We start from the raw sequence: 17,898 nt of genomic DNA on the forward strand, positions 1-17,898 counted from the left end.
TAGGGGTTCATAACGATAATGTAGGTTGCGGCGGTGTCCGGAGCGGCAGATTAGGGGTTAATAATAAAATGCAGGTGTCAGCCAAAGCGGGGGCGGCAGATTAGGGGTTAATAAGTGTAAGGTTAGGGGTGTTTCGACTCGGGGTTCATGTTAGGTGTAGACTTAGAGAGTGTTTCCCCATAGGAAACAATGGGGCTGCGTTAGGAGCTGAACGCTGCTTTTTTGCAGGTGTTAGTTTTTTTTTTCAGCCAGCTCAGTCCCATTGTTTCCTATGGGGATATCGTGCACGGTAACGTTTTTCCAGCTCACTGCTACCGTAGGCATTGCTGGTATTGAGGGTTGAAGTGGAGCTAAATTATGCTCAACGCTCCCTTTTTTTTAGGCTAACGCAGCCATTCAGACAATTCTAAATACCAGCGTGGTCTTAAGGGTGCGCTGGGAAAAAAAAGGAGAGTTAGCACCGCCGGTCTTTACCGACAAAACTCTAAATGTAGGCGCAAGTTTGGTGCGCAACACCACCTTATCAGAATGGAAAATAAGATAAGGAGAATAACATTGTAATGCCGAAAGCTCAGAAACTCTGCGAGCAGAAGAAATAGCAACCAGAAACAAAACTTTCCAAGATAACTTAATATCTATGGAATGCATAGGTTCAAACGGAACACCTTGAAGAACATTAAGAGCTAAATTCAAACTCCAGGGAGGAGCAATTGATCTGAACACAGGCCTGATCCTGGTCAGAGCCTGACAAAAGGCCTGAACATCCGGAACATCTGCCAGACGTTTGTGTAGCAAAATAGATAAAGCACAAATCTGTCCCTTTAAGGAACTTGCTGATAACCCCTTCTTCAATCCTTCTTGGAGAAAATACAACAACCTAGGAATCCTAACCTTACTCCATGAGTAACCCTTGGATTTGCACCAATAAAGATTTTTACAACATATTTTATGGTAAATTTTTCTAGTAACAGGCTTACATGCCTGAATCAAGGTATCAATGACCGAATCAGAGAACCCTCGCTTAGATAAAATCAAGCGTTCAATCTCCAAGCAGTAAGTTGTAGAGAAATTAGATTCGGATGATGGAAGGGTCCCTGAATGAGAAGGTCCTGATTCAATGGAAGCTTCCAAGGTGGCAGAGATGACATATCCACCAGATCGGCAAACCAAGTCCTGCGAGGCCACGCAGGAACGATGAGAATCACTGAAGCCCTCTCCTGTTTGATCCGAGCAATCACCCAGGGAAGGAGAGCAAATGGTGGAAACACATAAGCTAGGTTGAATGACCAAGGCATCTACCATTTCGGCCTGAGGATCCCTGGACCTGGATCCGTACCTTGGGAGCTTGGCATTCTGGCGAGATGCCATAAGATCCAGCTCCGGTCTGCCCCATCTGAGAATCAGGGCGACAAATACCTCCATATGGAGTTCCCATTCCCCTGGATGAAAGGTCTGTCTGCTCAAAAAATCCGCTTCCCAGTTGTCCACTCCTGGGATGTAGATTGCTGACAGATAACAAGAGTGAGCCTCCGCCCACCGAATTATCTTGGATACTTCTGTCATCGCTAAGGAACTCCTCGTTCCTCCCTGATGATTGATGTAAGCCACAGTCGTGATGTTGTCCGACTGAAATCTGATGAATTTGGCCGAAGCCAAGTAAGGCCAAGTCTGAAGAGCATTGAAAATTGCCCTCAACTCCAGAATATTGATTGGAAGTAGAGACTCCGACCAAGTCCACACACCCTGAGTCTTCAGGGAGTTCCAGACTGTGCCCCATCCTAGTAGACTGGCGTCCGTTGTCACTATCACCCATGAGGGTCTGAGGAAGCACGTCCCTTGAGACAGATGATCCTGCGACAACCACCAAAGAAGAGAGTCTCTTGTCTCCTGATCTAGTTCTATCTGAGAAGACAAATTTGCATAATCTCCATTCCACTGTCTGAGCATGCTCAGCTGCAGAGGCCTGAGATGAAAATGAGCAAATGGAATGATGTCCATCGCCGCCACCATCAATCCAATTACCTCCATGCACTGAGGCACTGATGGCCAAGGATTGGACTGAAGGGATCGGCATGTATTCAGAATCTTCAACTTTCTGACCTCCGTCAAGAAGATTTTCATGGATATACAGGGAGTGCAGAATTATTAGGCAAATGAGTATTTTGACCACATCATCCTCTTTATGCATGTTGTCTTACTCCAAGCTGTATAGGCTCGAAAGCCTACTATCAATTAAGCATATTAGGTGATGTGCATCTCTGTAATGAGAAGGGGTGTGGTCTAATGACATCAACACCCTATATCAGGTGTACATAATTATTAGGCAACTTCCTTTCCTTTGGCAAAATGGGTCAAAAGAAGGACTTGACAGGCTCAGAAAAGTCAAAAATAGTGAGATATCTTGCAGAGGGATGCAGCACTCTTAAAATTGCAAAGCTTCTGAAGCGTGATCATCGAACAATCAAGCGTTTCATTCAAAATAGTCAACAGGGTCGCAAGAAGCGTGTGGAAAAACCAAGGCGCAAAATAACTGCCCATGAACTGAGAAAAGTCAAGCGTGCAGCTGCCAAGATGCCACTTGCCACCAGTTTGGCCATATTTCAGAGCTGCAACATCACTGGAGTGCCCAAAAGCACAAGGTGTGCAATACTCAGAGACATGGCCAAGGTAAGAAAGGCTGAAAGACGACCACCACTGAACAAGACACACAAGCTGAAACGTCAAGACTGGGCCAAGAAATATCTCAAGACTGATTTTTCTAAGGTTTTATGGACTGATGAAATGAGAGTGAGTCTTGATGGGCTAGATTGATGGGCCCGTGGCTGGATTGGTAAAGGGCAGAGAGCTCCAGTCCGACTCAGACCCCAGCAAGGTGGAGGTGGAGTACTGGTTTGGGCTGGTATCATCAAAGATGAGCTTGTGGGGCCTTTTTGGGTTGAGGATGGAGTCAAGCTCAACTCCCAGTCCTACTGCCAGTTTCTGGAAGACACCTTCTTCAAGCAGTGGTACAGGAAGAAGTCTGCATCCTTCAAGAAAAACATGATTTTCATGCAGGACAATGCTCCATCACACGCGTCCAAGTACTCCACAGCGTGGCTGGCAAGAAAGGGTATAAAAGAAGAAAATCTAATGACATGGCCTCCTTGTTCACCTGATCTGAACCCCATTGAGAACCTGTGGTCCATCATCAAATGTGAGATTTACAAGGAGGGAAAACAGTACACCTCTCTGAACAGTGTCTGGGAGGCTGTGGTTGCTGCTGCACGCAATGTTGATGGTGAACACATCAAAACACTGACAGAATCCATGGATGGCAGGCTTTTGAGTATCCTTGCAAAGAAAGGTGGCTATATTGGTCACTGATTTGTTTTTGAATGTCAGAAATGTATATTTGTGAATGTTGAGATGTTATATTGGTTTCACTGGTAAAAATAAATAATTGAAATGGGTATATATTTGCTTTTTGTTAAGTTGCCTAATAATTATGCACAGTAATAGTCACCTGCACACACAGATATCCCCCTAAAATAGCTATAACTAAAAACAAACTAAAAACTACTTCCAAAACTATTCAGCTTTGATATTAATGAGTTTTTTGGGTTCATTGAGAACATGGTTGTTGTTCAATAATAAAATTAATCCTCAAAAATACAACTTGCCTAATAATTCTGCACTCCCTGTAGAATCTATTAGCGTTCCCAGGAAGGGAACCCTTGTCTGTGAAATTAGTGAACTCTTTTCTAGATTTACCTTCCACCCGTGAGTCCTTAGAAAGGATAGAACCATGTCGGACTTTCTCAACTGATAAGACGCCTGGATCAGAATATCGTCCAGATAAGGCGCCCCTGCAATTCCCCGCGGTCTGAGAACCGCCAGCAGAGACCCTAGAACCTTCATGAAGATCCTGGGTGCCGTGGCCAGTCCGAAAGGAAGAGCCACAAACTGAAAATGCTTGTCCAGAAAGGCAAACCTCAGGAACTGGTGATGATCTCTATGGATAGGAATATGCAGATATGCATCCTTTAAGTCCACAGTAGTCATATATTGACCCTCCTGGATCAATGAAAGAATTGTCCGAATAGTCTCCATCTTGAAGGATGGGACTCTGAGAAACTTGTTTAGACACTTGAGATCTAAAATGGGACGGAACATTCCCTCTTTTTTGGGAACCACAAAAAGATTTGAGTAAAACCCTTGCCCCTGTTCCTGTATTGGAACAGGACAAATCTCTCCCATAGTGGAGAGGTCTTTTACACAACATAAGAACGCCTCTCTTTTTATCTGGTCTACAGACAATCGTGAAAGAAGAAACCTCCCCCTTGGGAAGGAATTTTTGAACTCCAACTGATACCCCTGAGACACGATTTCTAGTGTCCAGGGATCCTGAACGTCTCTTATCCAAGCCTGGACAAAGAGAGAAAGTCTGCCCCTACTAGATCTGGTCCTGGAGCGGGGGCCGCCCCTTCATGCTGTCTTGGGAGCAGCAGCGGGCTTCTTGGGTTGTTTATCCTTGTTCCAAGCCTGGTTGGATCTCCAGGCGGACTTGGATTGTGCATAATTCCCTTCCTGCTTAGCGGAAGAGGAAGAGGGGACTCCCTTGACATTTCAAAAGGAACGAAAAACATAATTTATGTAAGAACTTACCTGATAAATTCATTTCTTTCATATTAGCAAGAGTCCATGAGCTAGTGACGTATGGGATATACATTCTTACCAGGAGGGGCAAAGTTTCCCAAATCTTAAAATGCCTATAAATACACCCTCACCACACCCACAATTCAGTTTAACGAATAGCCAAGAAGTGGGGTGATAAGAAAGGCGCGAAAGCATCAAAAATAAGGAATTGGAATAATTGTGCTTTATACAAAAAAATCATAACCACCACAAAAAGGGTGGGCCTCATGGACTCTTGCTAATATGAAAGAAATTAATTTATCAGGTAAGTTCTTACATAAATTATGTTTTCTTTCATGTAATTAGCAAGAGTCCATGAGCTAGTGACGTATGGGATAGCAGATACCCAAGATGTGGAACTTCCACGCAAGAGTCACTAGAGAGGGAGGGATAAAATAAAGACAGCCAATTCCGCTGAAAAATGAATCCACTACCCAAATCAAAAGTTTCAATTTTTATAATGAAAAAAACTGAAGTTAGAAGCAGAAGAATCAAACTGAAACAGCTGCCTGAAGTACTATTCTACCAAAAACTGCTTCTGAAGAAGAGAAAACATCAAAATGGTAGAATTTAGTAAAAGTATGCAAAGAAGACCAAGTCGTTACTTTGCAAATCTCATCAACAGAAGCTTCATTCTTAAAAGTCCAGGAAGTAGAAACTGACCTAGTAAAATGAGCAGTAATCCTCTGAGGCGGGGATTAACCCGACTCCAAATAAGCAAGATGAATCAAAAAGCTTTAACCAAGATGCCAAAGAAATGGCAGAAGCCTTCTGACCTTTCCTAAAACCAGAAAAGATAAATAGACTAGAAGTCTTTCTGAAATCTGAGTAGCTTCAACATAATATCATCCAAAGAATGTAAGAATCTCTCCAAAGAATTCTTAGTATTAGGACACAAGGAAGGGACAATAATTCCTCTACTAATGTTGTTAAAATTCACAACTTTAGGTAAAAATTGAGAAGAAGACAGCAAAACCACCTTATCCTGATGAAAAATCAGAAAAAGGAGACTCACAAGAAAGAGCATATAATTCAAAAAACTGTTCTAGCTGAAGAGATGTCTAAAAGGAACAATACTTTCCATGAAAGTAATTTAAATGTCCAAAGAAAGCATATGCTCAAACGGAAGAGCCTGTAAAGCCCTCAAAACCAAATTAAGACTCCAAGGAGGAGAAATTGGCTTAAATGACAGACTTGATACGAACCAAAGCCTGAACAAAACAATGAATAAGAAAGATTAGCAATTTTTTCTGTGAAAACAGCACAGAAAAAGCAGAGATTTGTCCTTGCAAGGAACTTGCAGACAAAAACCCTTATCTAAACCATCCTGAAAAAACTATAAAATCCTAGGAATTCTAAAAGAATGCCAAGAGAATTTATGATAAGAGCATCAAGAGATGTAAATCTTTCAAACTCGATAATAAATCTTACTAGACACAGATTTACGAGCCTGCAACATAGTATTAATCACTGAGTCAGAGGAACTTCTATGACTAAGTACTAAGCGTTAAATCTCCATACCATCAAATTAATCATTTGAGTTCCTGATGGAAAAAATGAATGTTAAGATATAAGGTCTGGCCTTAAAGGAAGTGACCAAGATTGCAACTGGACATCCGAACAAGAACCATATACCAAAACCTGTGTGGCCATGCTGGAGCCACCAGCAACACAAAAGATTGCTCCCTGATGATTTTAAAAATCACTCTAAAAAGAAGAACCAGAGGTGAAAAAATATAGGCAGATTGATAACTCCAAGGAAGTGTCAATGCATACACTGCTTCCGCCAGAGGATCGCCGGACCTGAATAGGCCCCTGGGAAGTTCCTTGTTTAGATGAGATGCCATCAGATCTATTTCTGGAAGCCCTCACATCTGAACAATTTGAAAAAAACACATCTGGGTAAAGAGACCATTCTCCCGGATGAAAAGCTTGATTGAAAGAGATAATCCGCTTCCCAATTGTCTACACCTGGGAAATGGACCACAGAAATTAGGAGCTGGATTTAGCCCAATCAAGTATCCGAGATACTTCTTTCACAGCCTAAGGACTGAGAGTCCCACCCTGATGATTGACATACGCCACAGTTGTGACATTGTCTGTCTGAAAAACAATAAACGTCTCTTTCTTCAAAAAGAAGCCAAAACTGAAGAACTCTGAAAAATGCACGGAGTTCCAAAATATCGATTGGTAATCTCGCCGCCTGAGATTTTCCAAACCCCTTGTGCTGACAGAGATCCCCAGACAGCCTTCCAACCTAAAAGACTTGCATCTGTAGTGATCATGGTCCAGGTTGAATGAACCGAAGAGACCCATAGAACTATATGATGGTGATCTAACCACCAAATCAAAGATAGTTGAACATTGGGATTCAAAGATATAAAAAGTGATATCCTAGAATCCCTGCACCATTAATTCAGTATAAAAAACTGGAAAGGTTTCTTATGAAAATGAGCAAAAGGAATCGAATCCAATGCTGAAGCCATAATACCAAAAACTTCCATGCATATAGCAACTGAAGGAAATAATAGAGACTGAAGGTTCCGACAAACGGAACCCAATAAAATTGTCACTTGTCTGCTAGAGACAAAGACATTGACACAATCTATCTGGAAACCTAAAAAAAGGTGAACATTGTCTGAGGAATCAAGGAGCTTTTGATAAAAAGATCCTCTAACCATGTCTTGAAGAAACAACAAAAAGTTGAATCATATGAGATTCCGCAGAACGAAAAAAGACTGAGCCAGTACCACGACACCGTCCAAATAAGGAAACACTGAAAACCTTGAAAAGATTCTTAGAGCTGTCGCTAGACCAGAAGGAAAAGCAACAAATTGGTAATGCTTGCCAAAAAAGAGAATCTCAGAAAATAAAAATAATCTGAATGAAAACAGAAAATGAAGATATGCATCTATTGTATCTATTGTAAACAAATAATGCCATCACTGACCAAAAAAGGCAGAATAGACCATATAAACACCATTCTAAAAGATGGTATACTTATATGACAATTCAAAAAGATTTTCTATCTTTAGGATAATGAATAGTTTTGAATAAAACCCCCAAACCCTGTTCCTAAAAAGGAACTGGTATAAATACCCCAGAAAACTCCAGGTCTGAGCAGCGCCTTGAGCCCCAACGGGTGACCAGCCGCGCTTCACAAGAATCCAATACATACAGGACTGAAACACACTTCAGGAAAGTGTGAGCCTTACTGGAATAGCTGGAATATGTTAGAGAAAAAAATACTTCTCACAGACGTTTTTACTCTAAATCCTATTCTGTATCCAAATCTAAGAAGTTTGGACAGAATTGAACCAAACAAATTTTTTTAAAAAAGTCTTAACCTGCCCCTTACCAGCTAAGCTGGAATAAGAACTGCACCTACATGCAAATTTGGGGAGCTAACTTTGATTTTTTAAATGGCTTAAATTGAATGAAGAAAACCTCCAATTATAAACATGTTACTTGGGGAAGAATTTAGAATTCCGTTCCTTAGTAAGAACAAAAACTAATAAAAGCTTAAAATTTAGCCTTAGAACTCAATCTTGAAGCCCAGAGTAACAGTTGAAGAATTTAATCCAATTGTGAACCAAATAATTGATTACCTTGGAAAAAAAGAAATATGGAATTGAAATCAAATTAGTATTCCAAGACTGAAATCACAAAGTTCTCCTAGCTAAAATACCTAAAGACATAGATTAAACCTCATTTGCGAAAATATAAAAAAAATGACGACACAAATTAAATTATTAGCATGTTGATCAACTTAAAAATGCTAAACAAATCATAATCCGATACATGTTGCACTAAAGTATCCAACCAGAAAGTTGAAGCAGTTGCAACATCAGCCAAATAAATTACAGGTCTAAGAAAAGTACCTGAAAATAAATAATTTTCCTTAAATAAGATACAAGTTTCCCAAGGAAAAAAATAAATACTATTTGCTATAGGAATAGTAGTATGTTTAGCAAGAGTAGAGATAGCCCCATTAACTTGGGGGATCTTCCTCAAAACTAACTGCCGGCAAAGGATACAATTTAAAAACCTTAAAGAAGGAATAAAAGAAATTCCCGGCCTATTCCATTCCCTAGTATCAGGAACTGGAAAAAAAACTCTGAAGAAACCACAGAAGGTTAATAAGCAGAATTTAAATGTTAGCTAGTCTTAAAATCAAAAGAACTAGTTACTTCAATATCCAAAATAATCAACACCTTTTCAACAAAGAACAAATGTACTCTATTTAAAAATAAAAAAGTAGATTTGTTAGTGTCAATATCTGATGAAGAATATTCTGAATGAGAAAAAACATCATCAGAGAAGGATAATTTAGTATGTTGTTGGTCATTTGAAACTTCATCAACTAAATGAGAAGTTTAAAAAAGACCTAAAATTTTTATTAGAAGGCGGGATAGCAGACAAAGCCTTTATAATAGAATCTGAAAAATATTCTTATAAATTCCTAAGTATATCTTGTACATAAGATGTAAAAAGAATAGCAATATATAATGCATAAATACTAATGGACTCTGCATGTAAACGTTTATCATAAAAACTTATTACAAACCATAGCTAAAGATAAACATTCATAACAATAAAATAAATGAACTTAGCTTTGGTAGGACTGATATCAGTCATCAGGAATCCCTCAGTATTTTCTGATACAGGAACAGTTTTTGAAATATCTTGCAATATGTAATAGAAAAAAACAACATATAAAGCAAAATTATCAAATTCCTTAAATGACAGTTTCAGGAATGGGAAAAAATGCAAAACAAACAAGCTTCTAGCAACCAGAAGCAACAAAAAAGTGAGACTGAAAGAATGTGAAAAAAATTGGCGCCAAGTATGACGCCCACATTTTTTGGCGCCAAGTATGACGCCCATATTTTTTGGCGCCAAAAATGACGGCCACATTTTTTGCGCAAAAAACGTCTAACACACATGCGTCAAAAAATGACGCAACCACGTGAAAACTTCCGGCGACAACTATGACGCCGGAAATGACGAAATTTTTCGCCAAAAATGACGCAATAAATTGAAGCATTTTCTGCACCCTCGAGCCTAACAGCCCGCAAAAAAGTCAAATTGAAATTTTTAAGGTAAGAAAAAATATTTATTCATATGCATTTTCCCAAAAAAATGAAACTGACAGTCTGAAAGAAGGAATACTGATTATCCTGAATCATGGCAAATATAAGTTTAAAACATATATTTAGAACTTTACATATAAAGTGCCCAACCATAGCTTAGAGTGTCATAAATAAAATAAGACTTACTTACCCTAAGACACTCATCTACATACTGTATAGTAGACAGCCAAACCAGTACTGAAACGAGAATCAGTAGAGGTAATGGTATATAAGAGTATATCGTCGATCTGAAAAGGGAGGTAGGAGAAGAAATCTCTACGACCGATAACAGAGAACCTATGAAATAGATCCCCTAGAGGAAGACCATGGTATTCAAATAGGCAATACTCTCTTCACATCCCTCTGACATTCACTGCACTCTGAGAGGAAAACCGGGCTTCAGTCTGCTGCAAAGCGCATATCAACGTGGAAATCTAGCACAAACTTACTTCACCACCTCCATGGGAGGCAAAGTTTGTAAAACTGAATTGTAGGTGTGGTAAGGGGTGTATTTAAAGGCATTTTAAGATTTGGGAAACTTTGCCCCTCCTGGTAGGAACGTATATCCCATACGTCACTAGCTCATGGACTCTTGCTAATTACATGAAAGAAATTACTCTGTCTACCCCTTTACTTAGATGTTTTATCTTGAGGGAGGAGGTGAACCTTCCCTCCCGTTATATCAGAAATGATCTCTTTCAAGTCAGGCCCGAACAGGGTCTTTCCTTTGAAAGGAATAGCCAAAATCTTGGATTTAGAGGACACATCTGCAGACCAAGATTTCAACCATAAGGCTCTTCGTGCTACAATGGAGAAGCCCAAACTCTTAGCCGCCAATTTGGAGACCTGAAAGGAAGCATCTGTAATAAAAGAATTAGCCAACTTAAGGGCCTTAATTCTATCCTGTATTTTCTCCAAAGAAGTCTCAGTCCTAAGAGATTCTTCTAGAGCATCAAACTATAAAGCAGCTGCAGTTGTGACTGCTACGATGCAGGCCCCTGGTTGTAATAAAAACCCTTGCTGAACATAGAGTCTTTTAAGAAGACCCTCCAACTCCTTGTCCATGGGGTCTATGAAAGCACAACTGTCCTCTATAGGGATAGTCGTACGCTTAGCTAGGGTCGAGATAGCCCCCTCCACCTTAGGGACCGTCTGCCAGGAATCCCGAATGGTGTCAGCTATAGGATACATCTTCTTAAAAATAGGGGAAGGGGAGAACGGGATACCTGGCCTCTCCCATTCCCTAGTAACAATTTCAGAAATTCTCTTAGGAACCAGAAAAACATCGGAATAAGAAGGAACTTCTAAGTACCTGTCCATCTTACTCAATTTCTCTGGTGGGACCACAATAGAGTCACAGTCGTCCAGAGCCACCAAAACCTCACGCAGCAAAAGGCGTAGGTGTTCAAGCTTAAATCTGAAAGACAGGACGTCCGAATCTGTCTTGGGCAATGCACTGCCTGAGTCAGACAGTTCTCCATCAGACAGAACCTCCTTACCCCCCACTTCAGAACCCTGGGAAGGTGCATCGGAGATCGCCATCAAAGAACCATAAGTCGCATGGACCACCTGGGTTTATCCTCTACTACGTTTGCCTTGCAACACTGGCAATTTAGACAAAACTTCTGAAAGAGTGGATGACATGACTGCAGCCATAAACTGCAGAGTAAATGACGCAGACGCTGTTGAAGTACATGGCATCACTTGCGCGGGCATTATAGGCTGTGATGCTTGGGGAGAAAGATGCGGCATACCCTGAATCTCATCAGTCTGAGGGCATTCATTAGACATATATTTATCAAAGAAAATTTGCTCTTTATACTTTAAAGCCCTCTCAATACATGGTGGGCAAAGCGTAACAGGGGGTTCCACAATGGCATCTTAACACATAGGGCATGTACTTTGTTCAAGGTCATCCATTTTGATAACCTAAACAACCAGCAAACTTGGTCCAACTCACTGATTATATATTTTTATAAAAACAGACTATAATAAAATATATGCTGAGTACTGTATCTTTAAAGAAAAATGGCTCTGAATGAAATATGAGGTAGAGAGAAAAGTTTCACATTCTCTGTACGCGGGCCCTTGAAAAATAACACTGGTATAATTTTGAAAATTACTCAGTCACCTCGCCGCAGCTCTGCTGCAGCTCCTACCTGCCCCCGCGATCAGTCTGAACACCGCAAGCATGGTGCACCTAAAATCGCTTGTAAATATACCTACAAGCAGACTTAGGAGCCGTGAGGAGATGCTGTAAACCGGGACCGCAATAGGAAACTGTGCTGTCAAAGCGTACGAATAACACTAAGCCCCGTCCTTCGTGGGGGGTAAACAACCTGTCAATCACATCAGACAAAGCCGCCATGTACCGGAGTCTAATAAAAACATATTCTCTCCGGAACTGTCCCCAGCGCAGCCAGGCCGTTCTAAACAACCCCACACAGTATGTCCCAGCGCTTCAGGCCCAACAATAAATGCCAGAGTGTCTGGTTATAGTACATCTCCACATAATATCTCCCAGCACTTCTAGGCTCATAACACAATGCCAGAGTGTCTGAATAAATAAACAATGTCGGTCTTGTACCCATATCCCAGTGATTCTAGGTTATTAGACTGCCAGAATGACTGGATATTTCACTATTAGTTAAAGGGAAACCTCAGATTTAGCCCCCAATATAATAGTGCAAGTACAGTTAATCCGAAATATTTTTGCTGTGTCCCAGAATAAAAAACTGCACTTACCTCCATGCTGAGGAACAGCATGCACAACTTCAGTGTCAAGAGGTCCACTCTTCCTCCTGAGGTCCTGTGAAAGCAAAATGTCTTAGTTACAACCTCCAAGACCACACACAGAAAACACAGCTCAATCATGGGAGGCACAGTGGAGACAAAAATCCACCAGTTCCCACAGCCTAAAAATCAGAAGCTGCTCTGTATAAAATAGCACACTTTGGCACCATTTAAAAATAAAAAAACTATTGATTGAAGAATCTAAACTAACACCTCACTTTACCTCTTCCTATCACTAACACAGGCAAAGAGAATGACTGGGTTGGGGGGAAGGGAGGAGCTATTTATGCAGCTCTGCTGTGGAGCTCTTTGCCTCCTCCTGCTGATTAGAAGGCGATATCCGATAAGTAAGGATGAAATCTGTGTACTCGTCATATCTTGTAAAAGAAATCATATTTAGGACAAATAGCCTTCTCCTTGTGGACAATTGGAAATACAAGACAAATGTAACAACTCAAAATTTCCTTGCTGAAGAGATTGCTAATAGTAAAAGTACTTTCCAAGGTAAAAGTAGATACCAATGGAATGCATTAGTTCAAACAAAGAACGTTTAAGAGAAAATTATATTCAGATTCCAGGGTAGAGAAATAGGATTCACAAGTGGCCTAATTTCCTATAAAAAAAAGAACAGACAAAGCAGAAATTAGCCTTTTAGTAATTAAAGAACAAACCCTTGCCAAAGCCATCCTATAAAAAAACTGAAGGATTCTAGGAATCCTAAAGGAATACCAAGAAATCCTTGTGGAAGAACAGCAATTAAAAAATGTTTTCCAAATGCAGGGATAAAAACCTGTGTGTTATATTCTTTCTGGCCTGAATCAAAAATGTAATAACCTAATCTGTGAAACCTCTAAGTCTCAAAACTAGGCGTTCAAATTCCATGCCAATAAAAGTAGAGAGAAACAAAAATAAAACCTTGAGACAACAGGTCTCGTCACAGAGGAAGAGCAATGGAGCGCAAGAAGAATCTGAATTATATCTGCATACAAAGTCCTGCAGAGTCAGGCTGGAGCAATCAAAGTGATAGCAAATCCAATCGTTTAACAAACGCTAGGATTTACCATCACTAAAAATCAAGTGGAGTTTAAGTGACGAGATATGTAAAAAGGGTTTTAAACCCACGGCACATCATTCTTCTACCAATGAGGTGACTTTTCCACCTCTGAACCAATAGCCGTGCATGTCAACTGACAGTGTTCTGTATGCACGCAGGGCTATTGGTTTAGAGGTGCAAGCGGCTCCTCATTGGTAGAAGAACGATGTGCCGTGGACGAGTTTAGCATCCTTTTTACACACTCATCACTTAAACTCCACTTAATTTTTAGTGATGGTAAATCCTAGCGCTTGTTATAAGCTTGGATTTACCATCACTTTAATATTAATGACGTTGACTCCTGAATGGTTCAAGTATGATTCTTGGAAACGGGTATGCTAGATGAAAGTCCCATGGACACAACTAGGCCTCTAATAGGAGAGCATTTGAACTCGCACAATAGCTTGGAAACATGTGATTTAAATGAGAGATCATCAGATCTATTTCCTGTAAGCTCATTTTGAACTATGAGTGATCAAAAATTTCCTAATGGAGATACCACTCTCTTGGATGGATCGATTGATCACTGATATTATCTACTTCCCAGTTCACACCTGGTATGCAAATTGCCAATAGGGAGTAATGAGCAATCTCTGCCTAATATATAGTTTTAGACACTTCCTGAATGGCCAGCGGACTGGGGATATTCCCCTTGATGAATCATGAAGTTACCGCCAAGATGTTGTCCAACTGTCCAACTGGAGAAAAACGCTTCCTCCCTCAATACGGGCCAGGGCTTGCCTCTAGAGCAGGGTTCATCATTTCAGCTGGCTAAGCATAATGGGAAATGTAGTTCCAAAACCTCTGGAGGTCCACAATTGATAACCCCTGCTCTAGAGGAAACCAAACTCTTTGTACTTTTCAAGAAACAGACCATCCCCCAGCCAGAAAGACTGCGTTTGTGAGCACAATAGGCCAAAACTGACAAAGGAAGGATGCCCCCCAGGGTCTTTGTGTCGTCAAGAAAACAATCTGTATGCCAAATGTAAATAATTATTTGACCACTGAGGTAGCAAGCAATTAAAATGGGTCTCAAGCAAAAATGGAGCAAAATAAACTGTGTCTAAAGCAGCTACCGAAACCATACTCCTTGCACTCTTGGAGAAACCCAGACCACCCCCAGCCAGGAAGACTGGAGTCGGTCAGCAAAATAGACCAAAACTGATGAAGGAAGGATGTTACCAGAGTCAAATACAGACTTTGTGTCCTCAACAAAAAAAAAAAATGACGGAACATCTAAAGCAATCTTTATGTCAAATGTAAATAATTCTTTGTCCCATGAGGTAGCAAGCCATTAAAAGGGTCTCAAATGAAAATGGACTATCTACACAGTTTATCTCTCCTATACCGCATCCCCAATCATTCTCTTAACAGTAACTCTTTGACAGAGGGTTTACCACATGCTCTTCACTCAGTTTAACAAAATTGATCAGCACTATTTACCAGTTTGCTCTTCACTCAGTTTAACAAAATTGATCATCACTATTTACCAGTTTAGTCTAAAACCTGGAACTTAATAATTTGTATTTATATGTTTTATCATATCACTCACACAGAGCGGTACTTGCCCAGGTGTGAAACATATTGCCCATGTTTGTTTAGCAGTGAGAATGAATATTTACTATGCAACCCTCAACTTCTCCTGTATTAGTATTTATGTTTTCCACAATAATAAGAAATATGTGATTTCAGTATACATCAATGCAAGCAAAAATTTGAAAATGTGAGGTTTAAGCTGTTCTATACATATCTGTATTTTTCTGTGATGCCACAATATGCCTGTCTTGCTATTTTATCTTCTGTAGTTATATTTCTCTGGACGTATTGCATGTATGTTGTTTCTTGTAATTAACCTCAATAAAATTTTTTTAAAAAAAATGTTCTGTACATGGCAATGTTATACAAATAAAAATACATATAGCCTACAACATTGCCAATTATCTATTCATTCAGCTCTGCACACTGCACTCAGCTACAATCTACCTAGCTAGTTCCTCTTTTCCAAAGCACCCCACATCTCCCCCCAATGTTACAGTACCTGAAATGGATAGTGTTTAATGGCGAGATATTCAGCTAGTATGTCCAACATGCGCACCATCTGGGAGAATATAAGCACTCTGTTTCCTCTTTCATGTAATCTTGTTAGCAGTTTGTCCATCAGAACAAGCTTTCCACTGCCCTTGATTAAAGCCTGATGAACAATAATTTAATTAGTTACCATGCTATTAGAAGTTGAAATTAAAGCTTAAAGAGACACTGTACCCAAATTTTTTATTTTGTAATTCAGAAAGAGCATGCAATTTTAAGCAACTTTCTAATTTACTCCTATTATCAATTTTTCTTTGTTCTCTTGCTATCATTATTTGAAAAAACAGAATTTATGTTTACCTGATAAATTACTTTCTCCAACGGTGTGTCCGGTCCACGGCGTCATCCTTACTTGTGGGATATTCTCTTCCCCAACAGGAAATGGCAAAGAGCCCAGCAAAGCTGGTCACATGATCCCTCCTAGGCTCCGCCTACCCCAGTCATTCGACCGACGTTAAGGAGGAATATTTGCATAGGAGAAACCATATGGTACCGTGGTGACTGTAGTTAAAGAAAATAAATTATCAGACCTGATTAAAAAAACCAGGGCGGGCCGTGGACCGGACACACCGTTGGAGAAAGTAATTTATCAGGTAAACATAAATTCTGTTTTCTCCAACATAGGTGTGTCCGGTCCACGGCGTCATCCTTACTTGTGGGAACCAATACCAAAGCTTTAGGACACGGATGAAGGGAGGGAGCAAATCAGGTCACCTAAATGGAAGGCACCACGGCTTGCAAAACCTTTCTCCCAAAAATAGCCTCAGAAGAAGCAAAAGTATCAAACTTGTAAAATTTGGTAAAAGTGTGCAGTGAAGACCAAGTCGCTGCCCTACATATCTGATCAACAGAAGCCTCGTTCTTGAAGGCCCATGTGGAAGCCACAGCCCTAGTGGAATGAGCTGTGATTCTTTCGGGAGGCTGCCGTCCGGCAGTCTCGTAAGCCAATCTGATGATGCTTTTAATCCAAAAAGAGAGAGAGGTAGAAGTTGCTTTTTGACCTCTCCTTTTACCGGAATAAACAACAAACAAGGAAGATGTTTGTCTAAAATCCTTTGTAGCATCTAAATAGAATTTTAGAGCGCGAACAACATCCAAATTGTGCAACAAACGTTCCTTCTTTGAAACTGGTTTCGGACACAGAGAAGGTACGATAATCTCCTGGTTAATGTTTTTGTTAGAAACAACTTTTGGAAGAAAACCAGGTTTAGTACGTAAAACCACCTTATCTGCATGGAACACCAGATAAGGAGGAGAACACTGCAGAGCAGATAATTCTGAAACTCTTCTAGCAGAAGAAATTGCAACTAAAAACAAAACTTTCCAAGATAATAACTTAATATCAACGGAATGCAAGGGTTCAAACGGAACCCCCTGAAGAACTGAAAGAACTAAATTGAGACTCCAAGGAGGAGTCAAAGGTTTGTAAACAGGCTTAATTCTAACCAGAGCCTGAACAAAGGCTTGAACATCTGGCACAGCGGCCAGCTTTTTGTGAAGTAACACAGACAAGGCAGAAATCTGTCCCTTCAGGGAACTTGCAGATAATCCTTTTTCCAATCCTTCTTGAAGGAAGGATAGAATCCTAGGAATCTTAACCTTGTCCCAAGGGAATCCTTTAGATTCACACCAACAGATATATTTTTTCCAAATTTTGTGGTAAATCTTTCTAGTTACAGGCTTTCTGGCCTGAACAAGAGTATCGATAACAGAATCTGAGAATCCTCGCTTCGATAAGATCAAGCGTTCAATCTCCAAGCAGTCAGCTGGAGTGAAACCAGATTCGGATGTTCGAACGGACCCTGAACAAGAAGGTCTCGTCTCAAAGGTAGCTTCCAAGGAGGAGCCAATGACATATTCACCAGATCTGCGTACCAAGTCCTGCGTGGCCACGCAGGAGCTATCAAGATCACCGACGCCCTCTCCTGATTGATCCTGGCTACCAGCCTGGGGATGAGAGGAAACGGCGGGAACACATAAGCTAGTTTGAAGGTCCAAGGTGCTACTAGTGCATCCACTAGAGCCGCCTTGGGATCCCTGGATCTGGACCCGTAGCAAGGAACTTTGAAGTTCTGACGAGAGGCCATCAGATCCATGTCTGGAATGCCCCACAGCTGA

The 17,898-nt window shown here is 40.5% G+C and overlaps 1 protein-coding gene across 4 annotated transcripts in view; it reads right to left on the reverse strand.

The window, feature by feature from the left end:
* The window catches only part of CHD2 (chromodomain helicase DNA binding protein 2), a 1,035,232-nt gene that overhangs the window by 464,389 nt on the left and 552,945 nt on the right, over positions 1-17,898 (reverse strand). For all 4 annotated transcript variants that reach the window (XM_053717628.1, XM_053717629.1, XM_053717630.1 and 1 more), the window contains one exon: positions 15,731-15,883. In XM_053717628.1, coding sequence (XP_053573603.1) covers positions 15,731-15,883 — 153 coding nt within the window. The remainder of the gene's footprint in view (positions 1-15,730; positions 15,884-17,898) is intronic.

The sequence above is a fragment of the Bombina bombina genome, chromosome 6, assembly GCF_027579735.1.
Source record: "Bombina bombina isolate aBomBom1 chromosome 6, aBomBom1.pri, whole genome shotgun sequence".
NCBI classification, from domain to species: Eukaryota; Metazoa; Chordata; class Amphibia; order Anura; family Bombinatoridae; genus Bombina; species Bombina bombina.